Raw genomic sequence first — 16,510 nt, forward strand, 5'->3', positions numbered from 1 at the left:
TGTTCCAAACACAAGTGTTGGGAAGAATGCCATGGTCACACTTTTTCTTGCTTCCTCTGTCAACCACAAACAGATTTTCTCCTGGGACACATCCTATAACCCTTTCAAACTGATTAGGCACATGTAAGAACCAGATCCAGACCTTAAGCAACCAAAAAGGAATCCAAAGTTCCATTTTTATGGCTTATGACAGACAGAAACTTATTCCTTTCTTTGCAAATAACTTGGCAGTTATCCACCAAGAAATAAATCAGATTAACCCTGTCCACAAGGATTTAAGTCCCACGTCTTTTGTGCAGTCCTTTCTTCCTCTCCTGCCTAAAGCCATGGAGCATCGCTGTTCTTCAAATTGTTTTTATCTCCCTTTTCAAGCTGGGGGGACGCTCCCTTACCTGCCCTATGGAAAGGATAATAGTCAAAAGCCATCCTCCTGAAGGTCAGCTGCATAGCACCGCCCAGCATCCCGTGCTTCAAAGTGCCTGTGAGAAACAAAACAAAGAAAATTACAATCAGCTCTGTAGTACAAACCCTGACTCAGGATAATGCAGAACAATGCTCATTTGATTGCCATCCCTGATGGTTACCATGGCTAGCACGAGCGTATCTTAAAAAGTTGTATCAAAATCTTGTCCTAGGCGAGGAACAGGACAACCAAATGTAACAGGGTAACAGTTTATACTGTAAGAACCAGACCTATAATCTCAAATGCCAAACTACAAGGCCCCATTGCTTTCCAGGCTCCTGTCAATTACACTTTTCACTGCAATAACCAGCACTTGTTTTCTGAACACTTGCTGGTATGGCCAGTGAAATAAAGACAACAAAACCATGCCAAGATGTTAATAACAGCAGCTCGGGAGACAACAATACACAAGCCAGTTCAAAAAAAAAGAAAAAAGAATAGTGATGATGTGGGAGGAGGATTTATTTATTTTTTCTTTAACAGGAAGATGTATTGAAACAAATTGTACAACTGGATCAGAGATGTCTGTGCAGAGAGAGGGATGGAGGTGGGGAGGGAAATTTACCTCATAAGAGAGAAAAGATAGTCAAAAACCTCTATTCTCTATTAAAATATATTATCTAGGAGTAAAACAGACACTAATTAACAAAGCCTTACTTGAAAAGAAAGGGGTAGGCAGTGGAATGGCAAATAATTCTTGCAACTATGCTACTTTGCAGATCCTGGACATTGTGAAAACAAACATTTTTTCCACCAAGAGGAATAATCACACTTAATTCCCCTTGGTCAATACCACATTGTTCCTATAGCATAACCTCTGATCCTTCACTAAATACTGGATTATTTTTTTCCCCCTGCAGTGTCCTCCTGACGCTGCTCTCAGTTACCTGACTCTCGAGTGTGGCTGTCATCACAAATGTGCAGATCCAGGCGTGAGATGAGGAGGTGGTATGACGACTCTTTCATGTCATGTTTATCAAAGTATTGACCAATGCTGCTTGCATTCGGGCTGACTCCAAATGGCTGCGACCAGGACTGCTGGGTACTCGGAGCAGGCGGTGTGATCTGTTAGAGAAAAAACAGCTTGCTAAGAAATGATAGAAGGCTAAAGAGGTGGTGGTGGGGAAAGTCAGAATTAAAAACAACTCATGCAGTCCTCCAGACTCCAGGGCATCAATTTAAGGAAATCCAGTGGGGAGTCTAGAAATCTGGATCCTTTCCTACGTTGTCATGAGCAAAACTCTTTGTCTGTGGCTCTGCCTCCTCTGTATCAAGCCACTGTTAGCTTGTCTTGGAAGATGATGTAAGACTCTGAGATGAAAAATGGCAAAGTATTCCTGATCTCCCCTCTATGTAATCTCAGTGCACTAAGCACATAGCCCTCCTTCCCCGGAGTTTCCATCACCACTCAGAGGAGTGATACTCCTCTTCCCTCACGTTCCCTTCCTCTGAAAACACCTTTTGTCCTCTGCCCTACGTATGTAATGATTACTCAGCACAGGACTTTGGAAACAAAGTGGTAAGGGAAGTACAAGGTTACTGGTTGTTTTAAGGTTCTCACAGACCGCTAAGCTGTATGTAAACCAAAGAACAAATGAGAACAAATGAAACAAAGAACAAGTAAGAAAAGAAAAAAAGAAAAAAAAAACAAGAGCTCTCTCCAGAGTGTTAGGCAGGAAAAAAGAACCCCTGACAACAACAGTGAAATTGGATGCTGATATTTTCCCTGGAGCATCAGAGCTCACTATGATTTTACGTCATAATATATTACATCAGAGCCCCTTCCCCCAAGCCTATGCAGACTGCTATTCAGGGGCAGAAAAGTTCATTTCTAGAACATATTTATTTCTTATTACCAAATCAAATTCCTGTGGGATCCTCTGCAACTTTCTATATGCCAGCCCAATCTGGAAAGCCACACAACTTACCACCGTCCTTAGACAGAATCCAAAATTAGACAGAATCTAGCCCATGACTATTTAAGAACATTCTCTGATGCTTAGTGGCAACAAATTCAACTCCTTTGGTCATTTCTTTACTCAACAATAGCCCACAATCTATGTGATGCTGACCAAGGAAGCCTAACAGTTCTCACCAGGGAGATGGCTCTGTGAGTGTGGGCCAGATGACAAGCAAACAGAAACTGTCTCTTGCACCTTGTCTTTTCCTTTTTCCTGGCAAGCCAACATCCAAATCATGCTTCACTCACCTGTACAGACTCTGGTGCCAAGCTTTTCCTCTGCTGGGCAGACTTCTCCATGGCTTCACTCAGAGACTCTGCATACTTCATCATTGCTTTCAGCTGAGAGTCTGTCAGCACCCAGAGAAGGTCATCAAGAAGAAACATCAGCTTCGATGCCACCACATTGCAATCTTTGGTCTGAAATGGCAAGAAGGTGTCAGGGACTGTAAGAATTGCTCACAATACACTTTTCTCGTAATACACAGAAGCTGCAGCAGAAACAAGAGGTGCTGCTCTGAAACTCATTCAAGAGAGAGATTAATTCATCTGGTGGATGTCTGCAGTATCTCATCTGAGAAGGAAAGTAGTCAATGCTACTTTCAATGAGAAATTGCTTATCATTAAGAAAAAAAATGGCATTTTTTTTGCATCTATTCCTCATCACATTTCCACTGTCAGGTAAAAATAAGGCTAGCAGGCTTTAAGCTCCCTATAAAGAGATGACAGATCTCCTTAGGATGAGAAAATGGATTTTAAAATTCGCTCCATACATATTATTCTCCCCCGGGACATAAACTGCTCTGACATTTGGTAAAGAACACAGCTATTTCCAACAGAAAACAGAGCGGTATAGCAGCTTGGACTCAGTATTTGTGAAGGAAAAGAACCATTGCTGAGGGATGTGGGAGGAAATATGCATCATCATTGCACCAGGCAGTGAGAAGGTATCCTTCAAAGCATGGGTGAAACACTCACTCTTCTCTTAAGAGAGATCTGGATCCTCCCCTGGTTGGTAATGAGTCTCAGAGGAGTAGTAACAGGATCCTGATCACCATTGTCGGTGGCATCTGCTTCTATCCGAAGTGTCTGCCAGGTGAGTTCTTTGAATGTCAAAACCTACCCAGAAAGACGAAAATGCTGAGATTCTCATCAACTTCAAGGATTACACTGAACCGCTTAAAAATGTGGAATGAAACAAGGCCACGGAGAATCATTCAACATGCTTTTCCTCTGTGGTCCCTGTACAAAAACGTCACCATGCCCCAGGTAATATCTAACCCCCTCTCTCACACTGAGACCAAAATAAATAAATAAATAAATAAATAAAACAGACAAACCACATGGGCATTCAAAGCTTCTCCAGTTTCATTCTCACAGGAGCTCAGAGAAAGCTCTGAACCCAAGTCAGCTCTCAGCACCTCTGCTCCAGCACCAGCAGGGAACTTCGCCGAGGTTCCCTGCTGTCAGTTTAGGAGAATTCAGACACCTGCCCAATACCCCAGAGCACCGGGACAGCCCAGTGCCACCTTTCTGGGCACATTATGACGGGTGACATACGAGGACTCTACCTCTCCTCTCTGCGGATCTGTAATGCGGGTGAGCCGCAAGTCACTCTGCTGCCAGTTGGGGTTGACGCTGTAGCCTTGGAGCTGCCATAGCTCAAAAGAAGCATGGAAGGCCTTGGAGTGAATCTTGATAGTGATGGAATTGACAACAATAAACATCCCCTCGACGACCTTTTCAGCAAAGCCATATTCACTGCAAAGAGAAGGTCCTTTAAGTCACCATTTGTTATGGTAAAAGGCCCAGGTAGACTCCAAGGTTTACAAGCGATATTAGAACCACTAAAACCTGAATCCAGAGTGGTCAGTGGGTAACTGTTGAGAACAACAGCCTCCCATACCTCAGCACGTCAGAAAGAAATCCCAGGGCTCGGGGGACTGACCTTTGACCTGCAGCAAGAGCAATGGGAGACTGTCCGTTGGGTGGCCGAGGCTCTTCACATGTTCGCATCTCTACCTCCACTTTATCCAGGTACTACAGAAACAGAACAGACGATCAATAAATACGAGACCAAGCCTCAAGCCCAGCCTAACACCCTCAAGTCTGGGACTCTAGGATAGGCACAACCAAGCTGCGCAGCCTCATGTCTCTCCAACAGTCTCACGTGCTAAAGCTCTCACATCAATGCCACATTTGTTGGGTAATCTGAATCCCCAGAAGTGGGGGGAGAACAAACAACAACAACCAGGCATAAGGTTGCCCTGGACCTCACGGAAAGCTCAGCCCAGCTCTATCCTGCGGTGGAATGAGGGTCTCGTGGGAGGTCACTCATCTCCTAACAGGGCTGTTCTCAGAATTTTCCTTCCCCTGGGTGCTAAGGGCCTGGAGGCTTTAGGTCGGATTAAAATTTAATCATGCACTTCACAGTTTCCCTTCCCAGAATTTTTGTCAAGTAGGAGGGATTAAAAAGGGTTTGGAAGAAAATGAATTAACGAGAAAGACACATTACCAGGCAGATTGGGTGTGTTTTCAGTTTTGTCCACTGGATCTGAAACAGTAAAGTCGAGGTTAGAAGAGTTACCTTCGCATTGGAAAGTTTAGGAGATATCAGTGAACCATTTGAGCTCAAAGGTCTGCTCTGAGAAATGACCACAGGGACAGTCCATCGTGTCCCACTGAATCCCGCTCAAACAGGCTCACGCAGACAAGTGAAAAGACATTCCAGCTGCCAGCTCCATAAAGCCAGCTTAGCTTTTGGATCCAGCACATCATCACAAGTAATAGACGTTCAGCGGGTCAAATCCTAATTTTTCCTATTCCTTTATGGAAAATGTTCTTGTCCTTAAAACATTTGGAACTAATTGCTGCTGTTATTAGAAATCAGCTGTGCACAAACCAATAAGATCCTACTTTATTTTCTTACAGCAATACTTATTCTGCAGTTCTTGTAGGAGGGAGAACAAGTGTTTGGTACTAAATTAAGCAGATCTGACTCTAAAAACAGATAGAACAGATCAGATGAGTAAGACAGGCTCGTTTTTGTTGTCACTTGGCAGAGTAGAACCAGATTTTTTTCATAGCAAGTCTCTTCCATATACAAAAAAACTTTTGCATTCACATAACGCAACTCTGGTTAGTACCAACTGAGATTAAATAGTCTGGCATTTCATATCAACTGAAAAAAAAATCAATTTTCTGCTCTAAAAAGCATAAGGAGGAAAATTTGTAGGAGGGTTCAGTGTGCAAAAGTGCAATTGTAAGTCCGTGCACAATTTCAGCAATTATGCACGTAAATGGTCAACGGGGGCTGAACGAGTGCAGAGTGTGCAGCTTTTCACATATACCATTCACGTATTTCTTAAGAATTGCGTTTTCAACAATTAAGACTTAAGTTCAATGTATTTTACAATACCTCACAGCATAATTAGGCTTTCAGATAACTGCACTCCATTTCTCTCTGCTTCCTATCCCTGTTGGAGGTCTGTGTTACTTCCTTAGCATTAAAAAAATAAGTCAGTGGGGATGAGGGAAGACGCAGAGAACTCCTCAGCTATCAAAATTACAGGAAAATGGAAGGGAATGACCAAACAGGAAGGTTTATAAAATCCTAAGGTAGTTGGAGATGATGAGCAGGGAGTAATTGTTCCCCATTTCTTGTAGAGAACAGTACCTACCAGGAGATTATCAACTAAAAATAGTATGCACAGGCTTGCTGCAAGCAACAGCAGGCACACAGTTAAGCTGTGAGGTTCTCTGTCAGAGCATGCTCTGGGTGTTAAACAAGTAAGCAGATCCAAAAGGCACTTGGGCAAATTCCTAGAAATTCATCAGCAGGTATTACAAAGACCCCACGGCTGGCTTAAAAAGTCACATGCCATAAATCAGCCAAGGGGGAGAAAAGACCACAGCACACTTTCCCTGTGCTTCTCTCAGCATCCTCTAACCCCTGCTGCTGGCCACCAGGGACAGACTGCTCGGCAAGGAAAGCCTCGGTGAAACCTCTGGTGGCTCTCTCATAGTCCTCAATTAGCAAATGCCACGCCTGACGCACAGGGTTTGGAGTGTGGGGACTGGATCCCATCGTGATCCTTAATCAGAAATCCCCACATGACACATGGAAGCTGTCACTGGAAGGTCTCGTTTGTGTCTGGGGCCACGAGTGCAGCCTCCTCCGCTCACCCTGATGGACGCCTTGTTGCAGTAGACGCGGGTGATGGCGAGCCAGGTGGGCAGCTCCAGCACATTCTGCAGCACCTCCTCGTCCAGCTCCAGGTTGGTCAGCTGCCCCTGCCCCTTCAGCGTGCTCAGGTTGATTTTGTCTGGAGAGAGATTCTTCGTAAACCTACGAGAGAAGAAAAGAGAGACTCAGAAAACAATTCAAAGCAAAGCTGCTTAGACTAGAGGAGCCTTTTATAGAGGGATATTAAGTATAAAAATTTGCTTGCTTCTTTGTCAAACCTTTTCTGACATTTTTAGACCCAGAGCGTGTTGGTTTTTCCAGAAAAAAAAAAAATGTCCTTACACTTTGACATTTGAAGGTTTTGTTCCTGCTTGCTTATTTTAATCAAATTCACTAAACTGAAAATTCCATCTAAAGCCCCGGGAACCTGTAAACCAGCAGAATTGCCTTAGGACAGAAACAAAACAAAACCGAAGTCAAACCACAACAGGACAACAACTTTACTACCCCAAAAAGTGCGATATCAGTGGTGAAAAGCGTTATTATTTAGAATATTTTTTTGAAGTTATTGACAAAGGAAAGCAAAAGATCGTTAATAAAGTATTTTTATTGCTGTCTCTCCACAGCAGTCCTGCAAGCCAGCACGCGCCCTGCCCAGCAAGTCCGAGCGTGCAACCCAACTCCCCTCCCTAGTGACCAACTCAAAATCCTTTCCTCTCCTCGTGGCAAGCATTTCCACAGTCATTTCCACCTCCCCTGCACAAAGCCTGATATCCCCAGCTCCCTGACACGCCTGTGATTTAAGTGCAATGGAAGAAATGATTTCAGACTGGTCAAGAGCAGCATATTCTGGTGCTTAACTTCTTTAAAAACACTGTGGGCCCTGAGGAATCAGAAGAGACAGCTTAGACCACGCAGACTGAGCCCCAGCACCTCGCCAGGACGGCTGTCCCCAGTGCACGAGCGCTGGGACGCCACCGAGGGAGCCAAGCACCAGGCTGCTCGGATTCACAAAGTCACGGGAGTCACAAGGCTGAAGACTTCCTGCCCGCTGATTTACTCACTGCTGAAACCGGAGCTCATTTCACACATTCCTCCAAACTAATACTAATTCTAATTCTGCACAGCGGTCCAGAAAGGGGAAGAAAAAGAAAGACCCTATTGTCAGCACAAACAGGATTAGGCTCATAGTCACATGCTGCCATTCTGTCTCCTTTCCCTGCACCAGCGGTGTGGTCGGATTCCCTCTGAAAGGCTTAAAACATCCCGAACAAAGTCCTGCCACTGCTACGGAGAGGAGAGGGGAGGACGAACCAGAGCGACGCTGCCGGGGTGACAGCGGACGTGGCCGCTGTAGGAGCACGAGGCGTGGTACAAAGCCGCCTGAGGTGCCAGCAGCAGCTGCTCGTCATCAGCCCAGGGCTTCCTGGAAAAGAAACGCCTTTCAAAATGAACATTAACAGAGAGGCTGAGGGATGGTGAAGAGCCACGGATGCCAGCCCTGAGTTTCGGATACAGCCGCCCCCCGAGGAGGAGGGCGGCACATATGGCTGTGTTTGCCTACTGCTCCTTTTCACCTCCATCCCTTTTAGTGCCAAGTCTTCCGCTGCCACCGGAGCCCGATCAGGCGTTTCCTGTGCCACGCCGCCACCTCCCTTCCCGAGCCGAGGGCACGCGCTGCCTGCTGAGTCCAGACCACGTTCGTAAGGCACCTGCCAGCTGGTCCCAGGCTGACGCAGGGAAGGTGACGTTTGCTTTGAACTCCTCGTGCCTTTAACCCGAGGCTCTCTTGTTTAAACACACGCAGGCAGGAGGCCAAGCCCAACACCACCCGCCGGCCCCCGCACGAAGACGTAACGCGCGGCAGCGTGCGCTGCGGGGGGCAGGCAGGTACAGGGACGTGCTGGGTGTCTGTAGGGTTTGCGCCAGGTCCCCCTGTGCGAGCCACAAACTCAGGCAGCGCTGAGCGTCGGACCAAAAAGCTCCGGAGGCGATACGTGAGCATCTTTGTCTTGCCTCAGTGAACCAGGTATGTTGAAAGCTGTTGTAATCGCCTCCGCTTGGGACTGGGTACTGAAAATAATGACAGGAAAAGCGCTCGGCACTGGTAAACTCACGGGGCTGCTGCGGGCAGCGATGCTCACAGGCAGGGAGAGGCTGAGGCTCACAGCAGCCTCCTCACTCCTGTAAAGCAAGGGTCAAACCCCAGGTGTCTTAATCCTCATCACAGCCTAAGCCTGCTTGGAAGGTGAAGCCGCTTTCAGCTGCTAATGCAGAAGAAACAAAACATAAGGACATGTCTCAACAGGGAATTATTTTTACTTAGTGTCTACTTTTATCTTAAAAACAATAGCACAGTGAAGGGAGAAGCTGTGAAACCAGACACTGGTGGAGAGAGTGGTATGAAACACGATCTAGCCAAAAACAAATAGGTATTTGTGTTCACCTACAGGGAAAGGCTGCAGAAATCCTGCTGAACAGATAAGAAAACCACCACAAGCACTAGCAGACTCTATGGAAGAGCCTCTTTCAAAAGGCTTTTTAGCTGCACCAAAACCCCTGAAGGACAGATTATAGATCCCACCAGTCACGGAGCAACAGAAGCTGGAAGCATCGTAAACATAAATCTAAAATAAATCCTTCCCTTTAAACCACACAGTGAAATTCCTGCAGCTAGGCCTAGTCCCAGCTCTCCTGCTCCCAGCTTGTCCCTTTAAAGGGATCTAAGATTTTCAGATGGAATAATCCTCAAATTTAAGACATTTTGGTATATTTAGTGCACGTTAATGGGGCTTACAAAAGGAAAAGAGATGAACTGTGCCTGTGAACTTGGAATTTTACAGAGGCCAAATTACTTCTTGAAAGGAACTGCTTTGGTCACTGTCAGGGGAAGGAAGGAGCTGTGAGAATAGACAATTTTAGATGCTTGTTGGCAGGCTCGCTCCATTCATACTCATCAACAGTAACATTTTTGGCAGCACGAATTGCTGGCTTCGAGAAAAATGAATGAAAATGGTAGCTATTAGGAAAATTGACAGTGTGGGATATTTGTTGTTGTTTGCTTTTTCTCCCCCCCCAACTCTATAAAGAAGTCATGCAGTACTAAGCCAGTAAACTCAAAGGACAGCACTCCTTTTGAGTCTGCCAGGATTACCATGACAAAAGTCACACCAGAAAACCTTTTCCCACCCTTTATAGAGTTGTCACTGCAGTCACGAGGGCATTTTGCAGCTGCATACACTTGCACAAGCACGAATGCGTTCCCAGGAACAATACCAGGAGCAACATCTCATCTTGGGAAGCATCCACCCAACAGCCACCCGGACCGTCACGGTCACCAGCACCCACGGAAAGCCTTCAGGTGACTGAAAACGTTCTGTATTTGCAATGAAGACAATGGGAAATGCCAGCTAGAAGCTTTCACAGCCATAGCTAAGTAAGTCCTGGTAGGTCGAGCCCCTTCCTGCGGCCAGTGGTTTGCAGGGAAGAGATTTCCCTACAAATTCCCTGCTCTCTGCCGTTTCTTTCCATTTGAGATGACGCATTTGGGCTTTCAATCGACTTTCGTAAGAAGCAGACACACACAGTCATTACCAGCACTACCCTAATTCCATAGCAGACTGAAGGGCTCGCTCTTTCCTAAGAAGCTAGCAGCACCCAGGTATTTAAACCTCGGTAGCTTCTTGGGGCCTGGCCTAAGAGAATCAAGCTCTTTACAGAAACCCTCGGCCTTTTGGGGCAGTTTCTAAGATTGTGACTTGATTTGCATTTCATGTCTTAGATGGGGAAGGCACAGGAGCATCAATCTACTTGCTCAATCATCAGCTTGAATATATATATATACATATATATATTTACATTATATATAACTAAATGATGTCACTGCTAAAAGAATGCCTGATTCATCAGCTGATACATCCAGAGGCCCCAAACTCACCCCTTGCAAGAGGGCATTTGGCCAAATCTCACTGCTGGCCTGAAGCCAGGCTATAATCATAAATACTGGATTTATGCTTGCATTTGTAGTTGTCTGGCCGCGCCGTCTCCAGAACAAATACATAGACAGATAACGTCAGGAGAAGACGTCTGAAACCATCAAATTTCCCTTCAGACCCATCTCCCTCATTAGCTCACTGCCTCGTGGCACAAGAACCCTCTCGTCAGTAGCTTCGCAGGCTCAAAATAGATTTTATGCCTCAACTTCTGCAGTTATTCAGTAATCATCGCCTATTGTATGTAACCGGCATCTACACAGCTAAACATGTTTATTTCTATTAATATCTTTGTTACTATGGTTATTATATGTGAGAACTAATTAGCGGTACACCAGCGACCTTGATTTTGCTGAGTGCCAAGCATCATCTTCTGGCAGAAGAAATGACTTGCAATACTTGCCGCCGTTGCAGAGAGCAGATGGAAAAATCCGCAAAACACAAGCAAGTCAGGAAGAGGGTAAGTTGTCAGCTGCAATCCGAAAACAGACAAACTGTAATAAAAGCTCCGGGGAAACTGCTGCAGACAAGGCTCTTCTTCGTAAGGGTAACAGCAAAGGAAAAGATGAATTTCCCCTCTGATTTGGAACACAAATCGTATTTTAAGCAGCTGTGGTAGAAGGGCAGAAATTGGACATGGAAAATACCTATATTCATGTCAATGCAGATTTGCTCTGTACCAAAAATCTTCCCAGAATCTTGTTGGGTTAGGCCTGGACAGGCCATCTAATCCATTCCTAATCCATCTAATCCACCATTTCATTTGGAAAGATCTTCTGCAATCCCCAAATCTCTGTGATAGGACACTTTCCTTCATATTAATCCTCCTTATCTCGGGAGCCAAAGATCCTGCTTACTCGGAAAAAAAGGTTCATGACTGGCAAAAGAAGAGGTCGGTGACTTCTAAGTACAGGAAGACTTTCAAGGAAGCCAACAGCAGAGGCTTTGACTGCAAAACACGGCTGAGAATGAACTGAAAAATAATTTTGGAGGAAATAAAACTGAGCAAGTGATCAAAACTTCTGTAAAAAGGGGAAAAAAAATAGCTGCCTTGGAGATGCATAGGAAGAAGTAAAAGCCGTTTTGGAAATAAAAGCCATTTTACTAGCTCAAGGTTTTGGTGCAACCGTGGAGCAATCTGCCTGGTAAGCAGCCACAGTTCTATTCAGGACTGAGAGATTCAGAATTGCAGCCAAGGAAGAGAAGTACATTGAATTAACAGAAAAAGAGACTAATTTACGCACAGTATTACCTAGCCGTTAGTACTAATCCAGTTGGTATCATATCACCTCAATTAGTATAAAGCCATTTAGAATCTAAGGGAATTCGATCACTACCAAATGAACTAATTGTTCACCAAAATCACCCCCGGCTCCACAGTGAGCACATTACTGGTGTGCACCAGGTGCACTGCCAGACCAGCTGTTCTCCTTTGCGGACAAGCTGGTCCCAATGCAAAAATCTCGATGACTTCGCTCTACTGAAGCTGCAGAACAAACCCTGTGGATGGTTCTGTGTAACATGGAAACAGAGCTCAGCACTGCGCTGGGAGGTTCGTTATCCGGGTGGATAAAGTGCAGTGGGATGTCTGTATACACTGCCACTGGTGGCTTTAGATTATCAACTTTCTGTTTTTCTAAGCATCGACTACATCGATATACCACTCAGCGACCCAAAGCAGTTGCATTCGTGCCACAAAACATATCTGTGCCCAAAACAAGCGCGTTTCCAGTTGTCTCAGCTCCCAGATTACCGTTATCTGTTGCAGTACAATGCACCCAAGGCCAAAAGACTTAGAAATTCAATTCCACGTTAAACTGCTGAGGAAAATCAACATTTCCAAGCAGATCAAAGGGACTGAACTGTTCACTGAAGGCTGCCTCCCCACTTAGGTAGACCCCTGAGGACAATTTTATTCCCAAAATGACTCCTAAGCACCCTGAAAACTGGAAGATCACAAAGCTCCAGATGAGGTGCAGTTCTTACAGCACACCCACTGCTGACTAATTTGGTGCTAGGAGCTCTGTAAAACAAACCACAAGTTAACCTGAAAGGAAAAGAGGCAGGGTGTTTTTGGCAGGGGTGGATCTCCACCTCGCTGAGGAACTGTTGTGCTATTTCTAGCTCATCAGCTCAGTAAAGTTTAAATGCCAGCTGCCCCGTGCTCTGAAATCTGGATTGTAAACCCTCTTCAGCTGCCAGGGAATTTCCCAAGGCTAAACCTCGAAGTGAATAACAACACAGAAAAGAAAACTAGGAAGAAATATATAAGCACATACAGTGTTTCCACTCCTCCTTGCCAGGCAGAAGTCCCACTTCTCATATTGTAAGCATTATTTATCTTGCAATCCGATCTGCATTTTTATTTCCAAACTATAAAAAATAAAAGGTTAGGACATAATTCAGACTCAGCTGAGCAGCAGCAGCAGCGGTAAGAGCTTAAGGAGTCCAGGAGAAATAAAACAAGTGGAGAAGTCATGTTTAATAGTCTCTTTTCTGGGCACATTGCTTAGTTTGAAGAATACCTGCTGTGCAGAGAGGTTCCACAAGGCCAGCAGGACCCAGCAGCTGATGTGAGAATATGTCCAGCCATGCTCTCCTCCTGAGCTACTGAAGTGCAATTTATTTTTGCTGCAACAAGAGTCTATTTAGCATTCCAGAAATGGCACGCGTTTATTTCGAGCAGAGTGGAAGTGGTTGGAAAAACCGGCAGCTCACATACGTTTTATAAAACTGACAATTTGGTTCTTCTGGCACACTGCAGCAGAGCAAGCCTGATTTTGGAGATTACTTTCTGTGAAAGGTAAATGCCATCTCCTGTCATGGGCGTGCTCTCCTTCCCCATCCCTATTTGAACAAAGAGTTAGTCGCTGTTTATTAACTGACTTCACAATACCCTGCGGTTCTGATTTTAGATAAAGAACTCCTCAACATTTACATTTTTCAAAAAACGTAAGAAAGGCACCAAAATGGACTAGTAAGATAAGAATTTTTCCAAAGAACAACACTAAAGGGTTTGTAGCCTGTCTTAAATGCTTTGCTAGACATAGCATGTAAGTATTTCTGAGACAAACTTATTACCTCTGGTTCAGTGCTCAGTACCTTGGAAACTCTTTTTGATTGCCTGCAAAATAGCAGCAACTGCTGGGAAAAGAGACTTGAAAAAGCTTCGTTCTCATAAACTGGCTCAGAGTTTCTTGCTACAAACCATTTCCCCCCAGTTCCCCAAACTGGTTCTCTTTGCCACTCTTCCCGGGGCTATTTTCAGAGCATCGTACAAACGGGCTCGCTAGCTTTATCTCTGCTTAACCAGCGGGAAGCTTATGGCACCACGCGATTAAGTGACTTCCCTTTAGCCACACGAAGTGTCACACCGCCGGTGGCCACGAGACCCGGCCGACAGTCCCACAGCGGGTGAGCCGCAGCCATCTCATCTGCCCCCAAACCCTTCCGGCTTTTGTGGCACGCGTCCTGCCTGTTGGCTGCCTGAAGGTCACGGCGTGCTCCTTCCAAGTTCAGGGAGGTTGTCCACACCTGAATTACCTGCTCTCTGCAACGTCCTCATGTTGCTCAGATCTTCTCTGGAGGTGCCAAAATGATGTAAGGCCTTTGCAGGTATGAGGATGCAGCCACGTCCCTCCTGCTGTCATCCGAGTGCCAACTGCAGGGGGCTATGGGGCCCTTACCTGCTGCTTCCTAAAGCCTTCATGATTTGGGTGCTCCCCTGGCACCAGAGGGACTGCCCTCAGGAGGTCTGGGGACGACACCACGTAGGGCAGGACTTTGCAGGGGGAGCCGGCCAGGCCAGGCCAAGGGGCCGCATCCAGCTGTATGGCCTTCAACAAGGGCAAGCGCCGGGGCCTGCGCTTGGGGCACACCAAGCCCGGGTGCCTGGAAGGGGGCCTGGTGAGACCATGCCTCGATTTTGTGTTCAGCTGTGGGCTCCTCGCTACAGGAAGGACATTGAGCTGCTGGAAGAGCAAGGAAGCTGTGAAGGGACTCGAAAAGCAGAGTTATGAGGAGCGGCTGAGGGACTGGGGGTGTTTAGTCAGGAGAAGAGGGGGCTGAGGGCAGACCCCATCCATCTCCGCAGCACCTGAAAGGAGGCTGCAGTGAGAAGGTACCGGCCTTTTTTCTGAGGTGAAAAGCGATAGGATGCAAGGAAGTAGTCTCAGGTTGCACCAGGGGAAGTTTAGCTTGGATATGGGGAAGAATTTCTTCATGCAGAAGGTGGTCAAATGTTGGAAGCTGCCCAGGGAGGTGGGGGAGTCCCCGTGCCTGGAGGCATTTAGGAGACACACGGATGTGGCACCGAGGTCATGGCTCAGCGGTGGGACCCGGTAGGTCAGGTTGAGATTGGACTTCAGGATTTTGAAGGTCTTTTCCAACCTTAATAATTCCACGTTTCTATTACCTGGCTGAACAGAATGCGCTGAAAAGCAGGAACAGAATGCTTTGCAGATGGAAAAGTAATGGCTGTTTTATCATCAATTTCTAACTGCCAGCAGCTTTGTGGTTTCATGTATTTCCCATAGCTGCAACGGCTATTTTAGACAAATTATGGTCTTCAGCAGCAGCAATTTCCCTCATCACTGAAGAAGACTATTAAAGCAGCTAAAGCCAAAATTGCAACGTGTCAATTCCAGCAGAGACTGTCCCAGGCAAAGGTCCTCCAGAGGTGCCTTCTGCCTCCGTCATTTCATGATTCACTGACTTCATCAAGCCATTCCCAGATGCGATTTCCCTGCCTTCCTCCCCACCCACCGCGTTCTTTCAATTTCTTTCAGCTAATTTCGAATCAAGGTCAGGAAACTGGGAGAAACCTGAAGGACTAGGCAGTAAGCACACACCTCACGCTGGCAGCAGATCTTTCTGTACCAGTAGAAGGTGCTGGAAACCCTCTGACTGAATGCACCAGCACTTCACTGTCACTGCAAGGCCGCAGCTGCAGCACAGCGCTCGAGCACGCAGCAATGCTGCAAAACGCTTTGGGACGAGAAGTGAGAAGTAAAAGGACAGAGAACGCTGTGAGAAATTACGCTCTGAAATTTCCAGATGGCAGCTTTTGGCCAAGAAACTGTACTGAGGAGCAAAAAAAGAGCTCCTAGGACCTGAGGAATTCCCCACCCCTTTGCGTCGGGGAAGCGAAGCGTCTCTGATAACGTAACGCGACCTTCTGCCGAAGGCAGGCCGCAGAGCCCATCTCGGCAGCTCCTGAACAGCAGAGAGCCAATGCTAGTTGTTTTTTTTTCTGACTGATGAACTGCCTCTGCCTCTTCTCCCCCATGCTTTCCGAGGAGGAGGACGGGTCCCCTCGGGATAACACGTCTCAGTGGCTCTTGTGCCATCGCCACCTCCCAGAGAAGCCAGTACCCGTGTTCAGCTGCAGTGGCCTTTTTGTCCTGGCTGGGCCTGGGTGAAGGCTCTTGCAGGTTTTGAAGAGAGGCTCACGCAGCTCTCGACTAGCCGAGGAGCTAATCCACCAGCCCCACACAGCAGCAGGGCTGACACGTCAGTGGGTGCTTCTGCGTGTTGTGCCCGGCTCTGAATTCCCTGCACGAGGAACAGAAGCAGCGACTGCTCGGAAGGGGCAATAATAAATGAACTGTTACGGCCAGGAAGGAATCCTGAGACTCTTAGACCCAAGTTATGAAATGAGAGCCCACAGAAGCCTATTCATTCCTAGCTAGGCGTGCTCTGTGACACCCACATATTTCTAACTGCTAAATTGACCTAGAAGAAAGACACACCACAGGCTTTCTTGATATTTTCCTCTTAAATACCAGCAGTGGCTTTATCTGCTGGAAGGATTACATGCAATTGCAAACAAGAAAGGGGAGGAGACAAAGCAGTCTTGTCTGGAAAAGGGGATATATGGACTGAACCACTGTGAGCTGAGAGGAAAGGCT

At 46.4% G+C, this 16,510-nt stretch overlaps 1 protein-coding gene across 1 annotated transcript in view; it reads right to left on the reverse strand.

The window, feature by feature from the left end:
* UHRF1BP1 (UHRF1 binding protein 1) overlaps positions 1 to 16,510 on the reverse strand; it is a 34,940-nt gene that overhangs the window by 14,177 nt on the left and 4,253 nt on the right. Inside the window, exons 2-9 of the mRNA XM_040535830.1 lie at positions 6,609 to 6,771; positions 4,939 to 4,977; positions 4,372 to 4,463; positions 3,995 to 4,184; positions 3,402 to 3,542; positions 2,673 to 2,843; positions 1,351 to 1,528; positions 393 to 479 (exon numbers count right to left, since the gene is read on the reverse strand). Coding sequence (XP_040391764.1) covers positions 393 to 479; positions 1,351 to 1,528; positions 2,673 to 2,843; positions 3,402 to 3,542; positions 3,995 to 4,184; positions 4,372 to 4,463; positions 4,939 to 4,977; positions 6,609 to 6,771 — 1,061 coding nt within the window. The remainder of the gene's footprint in view (positions 1 to 392; positions 480 to 1,350; positions 1,529 to 2,672; positions 2,844 to 3,401; positions 3,543 to 3,994; positions 4,185 to 4,371; positions 4,464 to 4,938; positions 4,978 to 6,608; positions 6,772 to 16,510) is intronic.

Source organism: Cygnus olor, chromosome 24 (genome assembly GCF_009769625.2).
Source record: "Cygnus olor isolate bCygOlo1 chromosome 24, bCygOlo1.pri.v2, whole genome shotgun sequence".
Classification (NCBI taxonomy): Eukaryota; Metazoa; Chordata; class Aves; order Anseriformes; family Anatidae; genus Cygnus; species Cygnus olor.